This window comes from Ascaphus truei, chromosome 3 (assembly GCF_040206685.1).
Source record: "Ascaphus truei isolate aAscTru1 chromosome 3, aAscTru1.hap1, whole genome shotgun sequence".
Classification (NCBI taxonomy): domain Eukaryota; kingdom Metazoa; phylum Chordata; class Amphibia; order Anura; family Ascaphidae; genus Ascaphus; species Ascaphus truei.
Window position 1 is genome coordinate 237,405,935 of NC_134485.1, and position 14,693 is coordinate 237,420,627.

At 39.4% G+C, this 14,693-nt stretch overlaps 1 protein-coding gene across 4 annotated transcripts in view; it reads left to right on the top strand.

The window, feature by feature from the left end:
• Positions 1–14,693, top strand: part of MAP4K4 (mitogen-activated protein kinase kinase kinase kinase 4) — a 164,005-nt gene that overhangs the window by 131,137 nt on the left and 18,175 nt on the right. Inside the window, exons 15-24 of one of the 4 annotated variants that reach the window (XM_075590401.1) lie at positions 3,865–4,092; positions 4,744–4,902; positions 6,710–6,940; positions 8,344–8,450; positions 9,039–9,190; positions 11,380–11,477; positions 11,825–11,833; positions 12,348–12,523; positions 12,670–12,790; positions 13,719–13,901. In XM_075590401.1, coding sequence (XP_075446516.1) covers positions 3,865–4,092; positions 4,744–4,902; positions 6,710–6,940; positions 8,344–8,450; positions 9,039–9,190; positions 11,380–11,477; positions 11,825–11,833; positions 12,348–12,523; positions 12,670–12,790; positions 13,719–13,901 — 1,464 coding nt within the window. The remainder of the gene's footprint in view (positions 1–3,864; positions 4,093–4,743; positions 4,903–6,709; positions 6,941–8,343; positions 8,451–9,038; positions 9,191–11,379; positions 11,478–11,824; positions 11,834–12,347; positions 12,524–12,669; positions 12,791–13,718; positions 13,902–14,693) is intronic. The other 3 variants (XM_075590403.1, XM_075590404.1, XM_075590405.1) reach the window with 3 other exon arrangements.

Genomic DNA, 14,693 nt, shown 5'->3' on the forward strand with positions numbered 1-14,693 from the left:
TAAGAGTGGAGAAGCAGAATGCTACGCTGCCCTTTAGATAGCCATGGTGTACAGGCATTATATTTCTGTGTTCTGAGAGAGCTCATATAATAGTGTTTCGCAACGCTTCCTCTTGGGCCTCGGATATAGTGGGCGTGCGCGACGGAGTGTATGGCGTCACGCGCCTGCTGGCCCAGCGATCTGTGGACTGAAATCCACGTCGGAGGTGTGGCCATGATGTTACGAGGCTGGTTCATCCTCATTGGCTGAACCGCTCACAAATTCGCTTGTCTCCTGAAAACACCATCATGCGCTCTATGGCCTGTCTTATAGAGGTGCGGCCTGTTGACGCCGTGCGGTCGCTTGCAGTATGGACGTGGCCCTAGACAACAAAGCGAAGTGAATTTACTAAACGAGGACAGTGGCAAAGAAGCTTTGATGAAGCACCAAATGTATACGTTATACTAATTATACTATTATTTAGAGCCAGGTTTTGCCTTTCAACTCTTGTTTTTCCTCTTTCCCAAATATCCCGCCTGTCCATCGCTATTTTGCAAACTATGATATAAGGGACTATAAAGGACTGCAAGAAAAATTGTAACTTACTAAGAATCCCTAGCTCTTTGAAAAATAACACCCTCAGAGCAGTCGTAATGAACCAACTACAAGCATTCCCCGCATTAATGTGCGCAATGGGTCCAGAGCATGTATGTAAAGCGAAAATGTACTTGACGTGAAGCACTACCCTTTTTCCCACTTATCGATGCTTTGGTACAGGTAGGGAACCGGTATTGCTGTTCAGGATATGCTGACAGGCGCCTGCGCGAGCTGCCGTTTGACTATTGGGCGAGGGGAATCAGCGCGTCACTACAGTATTAAGGCGGTCTGTAGGGCAGGATAAGTGTCCGAACTCGCGAAGCGAGCGTGTATGGACTCGGGTATGGGGCTATTGAAAATATGTTCTTACTCGTGAGTGTCTTTAAACCGGGGTATGCCTATATATGTGACTGTAAGAATTGACTAAGACGAAAAACATCCATGTCTTTGGGGAAAAAAGTCTAAAGGGCTTAAGCGAACAATTCTACAATTACTTGGAATAACTAAGATAATGAAGACCAAGGTAGCAATTTTAAAAAATAAAGTATATGTTTTGCTATTTTATTTTTTACACTAATTAGCATATAGTTATTAGCATACAGCAATTTACTAATCTACCTTATTATAAATATTTCCGATCTGCCTCTGTATTTGCAGAGTTTACAGATAGCACCAGTGTATATGTACAACTAAGAAATAATCCCCACACCTGGTACAAATAATATGGGTATTTAATAATTGAGCTGATCAATATATGTACACACACACACACACACACACACACACACACACACACACACACACACACACACACACACACACACACACACACACACACACACACACACACACACACACACACACACACACATAGTCACTTCAAAATAGAGCATACTTCAGCAACTTTTCTTTCGTATGTTATCTATTTTCTTGTTTCTTCTAAAAAAAAAAACATTTTTTATTTTTATAAAAAGTGAACAATTAAATGAGTAATTTTTATCTAGTATATTCATCATATCATGTGTGCCAAAAATAGGAATACTTTGGTTTGTGTTCTCACAAACGCATTTCTCTCTCCAAATGTCTTACCTTTATTCCTAGGAGGCACCCTTATTGCAAAAATGGAAATAACAAAAGATTTTTAGGGTTTTGAGTGAGATTTTTGGTTTTGAAACATTTTCCACATTTGTCTACTTTTTGGCACAGGGTCGTTTAGTTATGGATCTCTAGTTTTCCTATTATTTTAGCCATTTCAACCTTCTGAACGTGGATAATGCAAGCTATCCAAATAATTGAATGTTAACCTTTTGTCTTATTAGAAATGTTCTGAGAAAAGCAACATAAATATAATCGCTAAATGAGTTAATAACAAATGAAAAATAGCATATGATAAATATGATCTAGATTCCAGCACAGTAAATAGATATACAGTACACTACATGAAATGCAAAGAAATCTAGATTGAATGAAGATAGAATACAAAAGCAAAACTACAAGAATAAATAGGTCAGTATACCCACGTCCTGTAGGATGCAGAGTTTCGGCCCATTATGGCTCTCTCTCAGGCCCATTCAGTGAGAGAACTAGGTGTTGAAATATCTGTGATACAACATAAGTTTCAGCTTAAATATACCTATAAACATGACCTGGAACCTGGGACTGGCAACAATCTACTTGGTTTAGCTCTTTTTACCATAGAATTTATGAAGCTTATTTTTTCCTTCTATGACAAAAGAAAAAACATACCTTGTGCCACAGCAAATCTTCCGGTGCGTTCAAAAAATAAAATTAGTTACCCGTAATGTCCTTTTTAGTTTATGAAAGTACAAGGCTTTGTGAGTAGTATCTTCCGGAGAATCAGTAGTCCAGTTCCAGGGTATGTCGTTTTCGGGGAATGGAGATTTACTTTATTCTAAAGGGTCTCCTAGGACCAAAGTGAACTAGTGCCAGTGATGTTTTAAGGGATTACATTTAGGTGATTGATTGCAATTTTTTTTTATCCAAATCTGACACACAAGTATTCTTAAAAAAAATTCTGTAGTTTTTATGTTAACATGGAGTGTTTGATTTCCTCTGACCGCTCCTTTTTCTCTGAAATCAAATCAAATCAGCTTTATTGGCATGACGAAAGAACCTTTCAGTATTGCCAAAGTGTGAATAATAGGGGGTGGGGTACAATGATTACACAGTACATGAATAATAGGGGGTAGGGTATAATGTTTACACAGTACATGAATAATAGGGGGTAGGGTATAATGATTGCACGGATATCACTGTCTGATCAGCGAGTGCGTATACAGCCAGATTACCCTAAATCCCCCCTCCCTAACAAGGACAGAATGAGTCAAGCATCTTGATTGATATACACTTCCCAATTCAACTTGTAATTCATTTCCAAGAAAACCCTGGAAAGATTACAAATCTTTGGCATGGTTTATATTTGTTTAGCTAAGGCAATTAGACTACCTTATATATTATTGATTTTAAAAGGTTGTTTTCTGGCCCGCTGAGTGCCCCTTTAATGCCATGGCTAGATCGTGTTCTTGTCGCTCTTTTGGTTCCAGTGATTTGGGCATCCCAGAATCTCCCACATTTGCCAACTGATCCCTATGCAGGGAGTGACGGGTAGTTGGTGAGAAAATGATGGCGTGCCAAGAAGGAATCCTTTTAAGGCATAGGCAAACCATTCAGTAATTGCTATGGCCGATATGTAATGCATTATTATTGATTTATACACCTCTGAAAAGAATATCGATTTCCCACTATGTAGGTTGGTCGCTATCATTTTCTGCTCATGTTTTGCTAATGCTGTCTTCTCGTCGACTGTTTACAGATGGTAAAAAGCACATTGTAGCCAGCCTGGATCACAAATGAGTAAATGTTTTTTTTAAAAGCTGCGTTCTTCACTGCATCAGTTGCACCTCTAAATCAAGAACTCAGCAGTTCTCCTCTCACATTCCACAGCCAAGCATGACTATGTACACTTCCAGCATTTTTTAGATGACAGCACATTTGTCAAACCCTTGCATGCAGGCTTTCCATGAATTACAAGATATATACATCTTCGTACACTAGTAGAAGAGACCGTTTGAGGTTTCAAAAGCTCTGCACACTACAATGTCTTCTATAAATAACTCTCATGTTGGCCCATTATAGGGTAGCACAACCTGCAACAAATCTGCACTTCTCCAAGACCTGTACGTCTGCGAGAACATTGAACTACAAGATGCATACAAAATTTTTGGCAGACAGACAGAATTTCCATAAACTTGCCACTAACTATTTTAGGAGTACAGGTGGCGGGAGATGGAGGAGCACCGACAAGCGGAGAGACTCCAGCGTCAGCTGCAGCAAGAGCAGGCTTATCTCATGTCTCTACAGCATGATCACAAGCAGCAGCCACCGCAGCAGCCACAGCCTCAGCAGCCTCCGTTGCCCCAGCAAGAAAGGAACAAGCAAGGTTACCATACCCCAGAGCCTAAACCCCAATATGAACAAGCTGAAAGAGTACGAGAGGTAGGTTTATCTGATGTCATCATACCTAAAGTATTGATCAGGGCTTTCACTTTATGTAACCTTCAGTCTGTAGGGCATACCTATATTGTATTTGTTACTTATATGTTTCCTTAACCAAAACATTAAAGGGGATCATGGTTTGGTTAGTGGATGGTGTCTGTCTTACAGCAGTTAAAAAAGGAAAGAGAATGTTTGTCAGGAAATTGCATGGTGGTTATTACCATTATTACCATTATTACCATTAGTACATGTATAATTAACTTATTTCTAAGACATAACTGTACTGGGGCTAGAAAGTGAAATTGATATATGCAGAGCATCATGAAGGATACTTTTCTATCTCATCCTATTGCACATGAAAGAAACATTTTAAAGAACCTTTTACTTTTGCTCATAACATCCAGAGGTATCTTATTAATGGGTGCAGTGCGGTTGACAGCCAGGGGGCAGTGCAGTTAAAATGTAGTAGTTGGATGTTTACAGAAGTATTAGACATTGGTTAAAATCCTGGTTAGCTAATCTATGAAAAGATTTCCTTAACCGTATTGTCAATGTGGGATTCACACCTTTTTAAACCGTTTCACAGTAGCTTTTGTTGCTGTTTTTCCTACGTATAGCATCTGCAATAACTGTTTTTTTTTTTTTTTGCAGGCTGAAGAGCGCCTTAGAAAAGCTAACCAAGGCTCCCCGGAAGCACAGTCTAAGCCAGGGAAAGTGTTGGAGCCACCAGTGCCTTCAAGATCGGAGTCCTTTTCCAATGGAAATTCTGAGCCTGCTCAGCCTGCCATGCATAGGCCAGTGGAACCTCAGGTATGACCATGAAAGAGTTGTGAGTCACTGAGAAGTGGAGGCCGTAGCTGCAGGTATTACGGAATGATAGCCTTGTTTCTCCCAGACTGCGTACAGCATGTTGACATTTGTTTTATTTTCTACTAACAATAACTAGAGGTATACTTCACGTCTAATGGTCTTGTTTGGATGTCATGGGACTTTTTTTTTTAAATAAATACTGTGACATAAGACGGTGCACATTACCTTCCAGTCTGAGACTTTGCTGGATGGACCTGTTTTTAAATTGTTTGTTTTGGATATGTAGATATGCGCACAACTATTACTCATCACACCTCTGGCAAAATTAATTCTTACAATACGAGTGAAGCTACCAGTGTGGAGAGTAGGTTATTTGTCATTCGAGAACTACCGATTGATGGCAACATAATTGAACGTTGTGACCTAAAAAGTCAGAGGCCAATTTGCCTCTTATTTCTAAAATATGTCTAATGTGCGCAAATCTATCATTTTCAAGAGGTCCCACCTGCTCAGCCATAAGTTGACTGTTCACATTTGCTCAGACAGCACCTACCTATATTATTTGTCACCTTGGCTGTTGAGCAATTGTAAATCACTCATTTTAATTACAAAAATGGCAAAAACAACAGACACTACAATTTCCTACATGGTACGCGGAATTATATAAATTTGTGATACTTGTTTAATTATATCCTACTTATTTGGGAATGATTGTGTCAAATGTCAATGAAAGTCTGCGTTTTCTTTGCCTCTTTCTCTCTAAGACCTAGATTTACGAAACTACAATATTGATATCGCTTTGCGTTAATGGTAAACATCCGTATTTACGGAAAGTTGAAAGCTTAAATAAACAGCAGCAACTCCATTTTATTGCGTCAGTAAGTGTGGGCTTCATTTAACCTCAGGATTGGCAATTAGCAATGCAAATGAGTATGCATTGCCGAAATTACATATCCAAAAGAGTTACATTAACAAGCATATTACAAATGAACATTCAAATGAAGAATTAACGGCCAACAACCTATTCAAATGCTACTCCCTAAAAGCAGACTACTCCCCCAAAATATTGCCAACGTAATATATTAACCCCTTTAGAAACCGAAGTGACCAGCTTGCGATCAACCCATGGCCAATTGGGCTACTAAAGGCTTCACATTTGAACATGGTATGCTTTTTGTGTAGGGTGTTTTGTTGTATATTAACCCCTTTAATACCTGAGGCTACCAATACATTGGAAATATAAGGTTTTGTTAAAAGGCCTTCTGCATAACCCTATGGTTGAAAAGTGTGATCTCTCCGCCACGCACACAGAATTGCATCTCTAGTGCTGATTAACGCAGATTTCTATAAGTGAACGCTTATTTGTGTCGCAAGCGTTAATTAATGGTGTTAAATTTCACAACCCACTAACGTCCACATTTTTTATTAAATACGACAGAATAAAAAAAATATATATATATATAACTCTAACTGTGAGATCCAAATATTTTAAAACAAGAATTTTTAAATCGGCAATATAGTGTTTTGGCAAGTCTAGGTCTAAAAGCTATTTTTGGGCAGTGCATACATGCAATCACATGCCGTACACCAATAACCCATTCATGTCTGTTCATTTCATTGCCTTAACAGTTCCCCTTTCATCCCTACAATCATTCGCTCTCCAGTTCTGTCCATGTGCACTTGTCTTCAGCCTTGAAACAGCTTGTTTGTCCTTGCCTGACCTTTTACATTCTCTTCTAATTGAAATGAGAAAAGCCAGTGATGCCAAGACCCGTTTTAAATGTTTTATGTCTTGTTTTCTTGTAAGGTACAATGGTCTCATCTGGCATCCCTCAAGAACAATGTTTCCCCTGTCTCGCGATCCCATTCCTTCAGTGACCCTTCTCCTAAATTTGCACCTCACCAGCTCCGATCTCAGGACCCACACCCACCTTCACGCAGTGAAGTGCTAAGTCAGAGTTCTGACCCTAAGTCTGAGATACCTGAGCCTAGTCAAAGGGCTTGGGCTAGATCAGACAGTGAAGAGGTGCCTCCAAGGGTAAGGAGTAGAAAAAGAGGCAATTCTTATGTGTGTGAGGGATTAGTTTATACCAGCTGGGCACCTAACAGTACTTTTATCTTTTTGTGTTTTTCCACTTCGTTTTTTTTTTCTCATCTAGGCATTTATCTTGTAATGTACTGTCATTTGAGTAATGTGCTCTGACATTATATTCTATGCCATCACTCTTTGAGAGGTGATCGGCAACAGCAGGAAAATACTTTGACCTAGCAATGTTCGATTCGGCCAGTGCAAGCATGCCTGAATTTTAAAGGAAGGCTCCGTTAAGTTCAAAGTATTGTTACAAAGTTGGCAATAAGGCAATCGGATGTTTCGTTAACATTGGTTAAATGAATATATTGGTTAAAATGTCGTTTTCATATTTTTGGGAGAGTTAATTCATTGCCATCAGTAAAATTTAGCTGTGCACATTAAATATCACGGAATCGGTTTCCAATCTTTCACTGTATGTGACCCAGCTGCAGAGCAAGGAACGTTTTTGAAACCCAGCCACCAAACAAAGTTGTATTTAGTGTAATATTTTGTTAGGGTGTGGGGCGATGTGCTAAATGATCACCTTTGATCCCATGGGCGGGATTTGTGGAGATGACTAATACAGATGGAGTTGGGATGAGAGCAGAATGTATGCTTTTAGCGTCTGTGCTGCAGTGCATTGCACATTTTTGCAGTTGTCGGTGCATGCAACCCTCAATTTTTGCCCCCTTTTTTTCACATGCGTCGTAGTGGAACAAAAAGACTACGATGCAGGCATTATTTCCTTTCTCTTTTAAATGTCACTAAGTGTGTGTTAACATGAAATAAAATGTTTTACCACATTACATTTTGTGAGGGCCGCTTTTCTCTGTTTTTTCCCTGTGCCCTCCCTCACATGTTGTCTTATATATGCTTATCCACTTGTGGATTGCTTAGCTTTGCTCCCTTTTTGCCATGTAACCGCAGCATATTGCTTCACATGCTGTTTTTTTTTTTTACACTATTCTGGGAAGCTCTATTAGCATCTTAAATGTAAAACCCTCCAGGGTTTATCAGATTATCACCAAGATTCACTTAGCACCGACGCAGAGTTTGGCACTTGGATCCCCATGCTAACTGCTGTTGACTTTGTTGTATGGTAGTTAACATGGGATTGATGTTCGACCACATCAGCACTTAGTGAATCTCCCCATAAGTTTCCAAAGCTTGTTTTAAGTGTAATTATTCATGTGTTTTTTTCTTCTTTTTTTTTAAACCAGGCAAAGCATGGAAGACTCCTTAAACTGTTCCATAACTATTGTGTATATTTTAAGGCTATACAGGTTGCTAGTATTACGGTTTGTGGTTACTTTTGTGCTTATACATGCACATTTCCTATCATGAGACCTGTTTATGTTTTCCTGCTAAAGGTGCCTGTAAGGACAACATCAAGATCCCCTGTGTTGTCCCGGCGAGATTCCCCGCTGCAGGGCAGTGGGCAACCAAATACTCAAGCTGGACAGAGGAACTCCACAAGGTGTGTGAGCAACACCCGCATTTCTATCCTTCGTTTAGTTTAGGAGGAGAACTCCTAAAAGGGATTGTTGGTTGGTCTTTGCTACTCTTGAACCTATGAGAAGCAGTCTTTTACTTGGTGACCTTGTATAAATCACAGCACAGGTTTTAATAGCAGCGCAGAACTCATCGCAAACACATTATTTTTTTTTACGAGAGTGCCAGTAAAGTATTTATTGCCTTCTTATAAGCTGAATGATGAGAGCATTAAGACATAGGCTCCTGGTTTAACATTTGGGCTTGAGTGGTTACTAATGTACTTTCATGCTACTGCACCTAAACAAGACCAAATGAAGATGAAATGTGAGACCAGCAAATAAGGATGTCATCTTTTATTGTTGTTACGATGCTGGAAGGTGTCTTATGGCAGAAGATTGGCTAAAGATGAGCCTACATGTCCACTACTTTGCCTTATCAGAATGTGCTCTAAATAATTAATTTTGAAGCAAAGTGTATTACCACCTTTGTCCTTGCTGCTGTTTTGCTTTACTTGATCGAGCAGTGGTTCAAATCTTATTTATTCCTTTACTTACTTTGTCCTTGCAAATAGCAATATTGAGCCGAGACTGCTTTGGGAGAGGGTGGAGAAGCTTGTGCCGAGACCAGGCAGCGGCAGCTCTTCAGGATCAAGTAACTCCGGCTCCCAAGCAGGTTCTCACCCGGGATCTCAGACTGGATCTGGGGAGCGCTTCCGCGTGAGATGTAAGTGGCACTAATGGTCTTTATCATTACATCATAATCTCACATTACTTCCCATGGGCTTAAAGCTGCAGTTCAGGCTGCCATTATAATACTTTTTTTTCTCTCCCCATTCAATATGTGCACAAGTACTATCTGCACACTGCAAGTGATTAGATAAGTTGTCGATTGATCCGCTCTCCTGTGATCGATCGGTGGGGGTTCATTAAATGGCTGTCAGTGCAGCAGCAGAGTACTCAAGATGCAAAGTTCTGTGTGGAAGATCATGTCACTATGTACAATTAGTGCACTGCTAGAGAGAGGACAGGGCTCGAGCCAGTTTCAGAAGAGGAAGGGGATTGACTTTGTAAATGGTTGCTATAGAAACAAAAAATGATTGTTACATTAGAATACATTAAAAATGTCTAAATTATTTATGTTTTAAATGCTACAAGTATTTTCTCATAGTACAGAATTGATTTATTTAAAAAAACAAAAAAAACACATGTAGGATATTGCTTGAACTGCAGCTTTAAAATGCATGCATGAAAAATTGAGGATTTTCTTTGCATGTCAAGTTCAGTGCATTTTTTCGGTACCAGTGCGACCCAACAAGTACTGAGCACTTGGTTTCCTGACACTAAAGTGTTATAGGAAAGGAAATGTCTCGAGCAGCAAACGGTAGGATTCTTTTCAGTAAGATCAGTTCAAATGTGAAATGTACAGACTGACTGCAGATACAATAGATATCTTTAGGAAAAGGTTAGCCATCTTTTTAGAGAGGAAGAAATAAGTTAAACATAGGAAAGGCGTGTGGTGGTAACATAGGAGGTATTATGCAAGTGATGTGCACAAGAGACTGAATTGATTTAAAAAGAAATTAATACAGCACATCAACCGTTTGTGTACAATTCAGTAGTACTTCAGACAGGTAAATCTGATTGCTATTACTGGAGTCAGAGAGAGTTAGTGATTAATGTGCTCCAGCGCTGGATCCATCTCATTCATAAAATGCACATAGGTACAGAGAACAGGGCTAGTGAGATAATGAAGATATATAGTCCTCTGTGGGTCCAGAAGATCCCTGAAGATAGGGCTAACAATAAAGCCCCTATGTATTCCTCATGGGGATGGTCCCTTGGTTCAAAATGTAACACAATAGTGGGAGAATAAAAGTACTCACATATTGCCCAATCTCAATGTCCTGAGAGGCGTGCTGCCGAGTCGAAGTGCTGGTGCAGTGTAGAGAAAAGGAGAAAACTGGCGCTCAGCCAAAGGAGTGGGCCACCAAGGTATACTGGAAGAATGATCCTTTATTAATCCATAAAACAAACGGAGGTTAGCACCCTCCTACGCGTTTCTTGTACGCCAGTACTTTATCACTCCTTGATAAAGTGTACTGGCGTACACGAAACGCGTAGGAGGGTGCTAACCGCTGTTTGTTTTATGGATTAATAAAGGATCATTCTTCAATTATACCGTGGTGCCCCACTCCTTTGGCTGAGCGCCAGTTTTCTTTTCTCTATTACTGGAGTCGGGAAGGAATTATTTTTCCCCCTTATGAAACATAAATGACAACTCCTTTCACTGTTTTTTCTTTTTCTTCTTTTTTTTGCCGTGCTTTTGGATCAAAATAAATACAAATATAGGATGACCGTCCCTGTCGCCGAAATGTAATGTAGATTGAACTTCATGGACATAATCTTCTTTCAACCTCGTCTAGTAACAGTGTAATGTCCAATGGCCAAATGTCCTCCTCTTGTATTTTTTCTGTAATGTCAGTGTGTCTTGCCCACCAATATTTTAGAGTCTTAAAAAAACAAGTAACCGGAGTAAACACAACCAACTACAGTCCAGTTAGTTAATATTCCCTACATGTAGGTATTTCCATGTAAAAAGGAGGTTGATATCTTGATCACATATAAGAGGTAAGAAAAAGAATAAACTAGAGCTTGAATAATTAGAAAAGTGTATGTCTCCTGTGGACTGAAGGTGCCATGAATAAGCACAAATTAATGACGGAATGTGTTGCAACATAAGAAGTTCTAGTAACTGCGTAATGTGATGTATTGATGTATTGCGCTATGAATGGATTCAAATGTAGTTTCTGACTCCGCATAAATTTGAATTTTTTTCTTCGTCTGCCTCATTCCTTCCAAACAAAATATGTAATTGCATCCTTTAATGCTTTATCCATTTTCTTTCATATTTAGCATCGTCAAAGTCCGAGGGGTCGCCATCGCAGCGTCCGGATAATACAGCCAAAAAGCCTGATGAGAAAAAAGAAGCTATCCGACCCAGCAAGCCTGCTGTAAGATAATGATCATGTTGTCATTTCTAGGATGGGCATTAAGGTCACTGTTGATCATAACATGCTATTTATTAAGAAACCAGCATTGCTATTTACATTTTATTTAAGTTAAACACTTTAGTTTCTTTACTAGAAGCCTCTGAGAGGATTTTCTTGCAACTTATGCCAATGAATATTAACCATGTTAAATGATGACATATTTTACCCAGTATGTACATATGTTGATGCTATATATTTCATATGGGCCTGCATTAATTTTTACTGCTTTACGTCTTATTTCCCTCCCGCCTTCCCTGTTTTTGGACCCGTGACCGCTCTTCACCTCCTGACACTTCTGAATTTTTCAGGGAGAAGTGGTAAGCATCCTAACTTGAAATTAATTTTGAAATCACAATGGTTAGCAATGTTCTTCCTACAGTTTCAGGATCACAAGGACCAATTCAAAGTAATGTGGCTTCAAAACAGAATTGTATTATGCAAGTGATGTGCACAAAACTAGAGACTGAATTGATTTGAAAAGAAATTAGTAAGGCACATCAACCGTTTGTGTACAATTCAGTAGTACTTCAGACAGGTTGTTTATAGAGTGCTCATTTCAGGTCCCACCTGCCTAGGAGGAGCTTAAGGAAGCCATCCTGTGTGATGGTTATATATTTTTTAGAATCTGATCTGCAGGAGAAATTCCTAATTTAACCAATGTTGTGTACAATCGGTATATAACCAAACCTTCATGAGGAATACATGCAATGAAGTGGCATAACTAGAGAGAGACAACTTTTATTAATCAACAAAATGCCACACAATTTTTTTTTGCATTCTTTATGCATTTGTTCAATTGTGAGAATTCTCTTTTCCATTTGTCCCCGCTAGGACCTAACTGCATTGGCAAAGGAGCTACGTGCTGTGGAAGATGTACGACCTCTGCATAAAGTAACAGATTACTCCTCTTCCAGTGAGGAGTCTGGTACTACAGATGAGGAGGATGATGACATGGAACAAGAAGGAGCAGATGAATCAACATCGGGGCCAGAAGATGCCAGAGCTATGTACGTTTGTGATCTCTTAGAATCTAACAGTGATTCCCATATATTATGTTTCCATGAAACAAGCTGAAGTAATGGGGACTCAAATTAACTCAAGGAGTGAATTGGTTAGGGTTAACATATATTCATTTCCCATGTTAAACATGCAGGTCATCTCTTAATTTGAGCAATGGAGAAACAGAGTCTGTGAAGACCATGATTGTCCATGATGATGTTGAGAGTGAACCTGCCATGACTCCCTCCAAAGAAGGCACTTTAATCGTCCGACAGGTATCACAGTTTCCTCCTACCAAAAAAAACACCAGTCTGTTAAACTGCTCATCCATTCATGCTGTTCATTCCTACATCATCTCTGTGTGTTATTTAGTGTGCAAGTAGCAAACACTCTCTATGGCAGAACTTATTTTGTTGGTGGTTTTGTTGTTGCATGCACAATAGTTAATGTAGCCCACTCATTTGCTGCTTCCTGCATGTTTTGCACTGACCCCTTTCTCACTAACTCTATAATAGCCTTATGGTCTTTCTGAATCAAAAGGCTGTGCAAAGTAAATCAAATAATCCAAACTGAAAAGCATAGAGAAGACCTTAGCTGTTTGTCCCAGGACATGAGTAGGCTCTCACTAGAAGGAGATGGCTAATGAAGGTCATTAGACCGTGCATTCCCCTCTAAAACTAACGTTTTAATAAATGCTTGAGCTTTACATTAAAATATCTAGCTTTTTATATTCAAAGAATTTAGTGCTTGTGAACTTCTAAGATTTTATGACTTCATGCTTGGTGGTTCAGCAGCTAGGTTAAGGGTAGTGGTCCAGATTTTCATATGTAATTCTTATGATACGTACCAACCTCCACAAATAATTACTATTAATAATAAACAATTTATCAAATGTAAAAAATTTTTTTTTAAATAATCAAAAAAAAAAAGTGTCAGGAGACATGTTTTCACCACTGCTGTTTGTTTTCCAATATATTAAGGCAGGGTTCAGCGGAAAATATTCAGGCCAATAGTAGTTGGTTTCAACTGATTCAAAACCCTTCACCTCTTACTGTGGCATCGAGACATGAAGTTGTTAAGCAGCTGTGACTGCTTTTCCCTATAGACATTGTGAAGTAATAAATTCAAGTTTAGAGTTTTGCAAGGGCTAGTGGGTACTAAAGCAGCACTTGAGCGAGACAAGTGTGCCTGTTTTTTCTACAGAGTACAGTTGACAAAAAGCGTGCCAACCAACTTGAGAGCAATGGCTTTGCCGGTCGCATTCACCTCTTGCCAGATCTCTTACAGCAAAGCCATTCCTCCTCCACCACCACCTCCCCATCCTCAAGTCAACCGACACCCACCATGTCCCCACAGACACCCCAGGACAAGCTAACTGCTAATGAGGTATGTCTGACACCATAGCTGGCTGTTAAATCAGGAAATATAATCCCCACTATTTTATTCTAAGGCAGAATCTGGCCGCTTGATTCATTGCGTCCATTCTCCTTGAACCCTGGCCTCAGTAACACCTTTCTCAATGATTGTATGTGAGAGAGAACAAAACTAAACTTCACCAGTTGTTTATGTCTATGTTGCACCGGCATCTGCATGTCTCTCTCCTCCATTAAAAATAATACATGTAGTACATGCAGTATAGGATCATTACAAGTCACAAAATACCAAGAAATGTCACTTCCACATTGTTCAGTCTCCATTTAGTTATTTTGGCTCCTATGTTGTGATTTATTACTTTAGGCATTTCCTCACACACTTTTTTTCCCCTTCTTCTGGGATCCATGACTGGAGTCAAGCAGCCAGTTTAGATTGGTAGCACGATTTGAGGAGAGAGAAAGCATTGTCTTGGGTTACGTCAGTGGGTAGAGCACTTTTCTACAACATGTGCAGCATTGTGTTTAACTTCACCAAGATTCTGAGTAAGCAACTCGGACATACACTGTCATGCCAAGCGATGTCAAGTAAATGGCTTTGTTACTCCTGTGCTCGAGCTGCATTCTCCTTTAAACGTATCCACTAGCCAAAAGTATGATCTGCTCTGTGATCACTTGTATTTTACATTATTAATAATAATAATAATAACTTTATTTCATATAGTGCTTTTAAAGCAGTTTTGAAGTTCATCCAGCATCTTGTGTCACTGCTACAGCCTGAGATCATATTGCAGGGATGCCATATGAG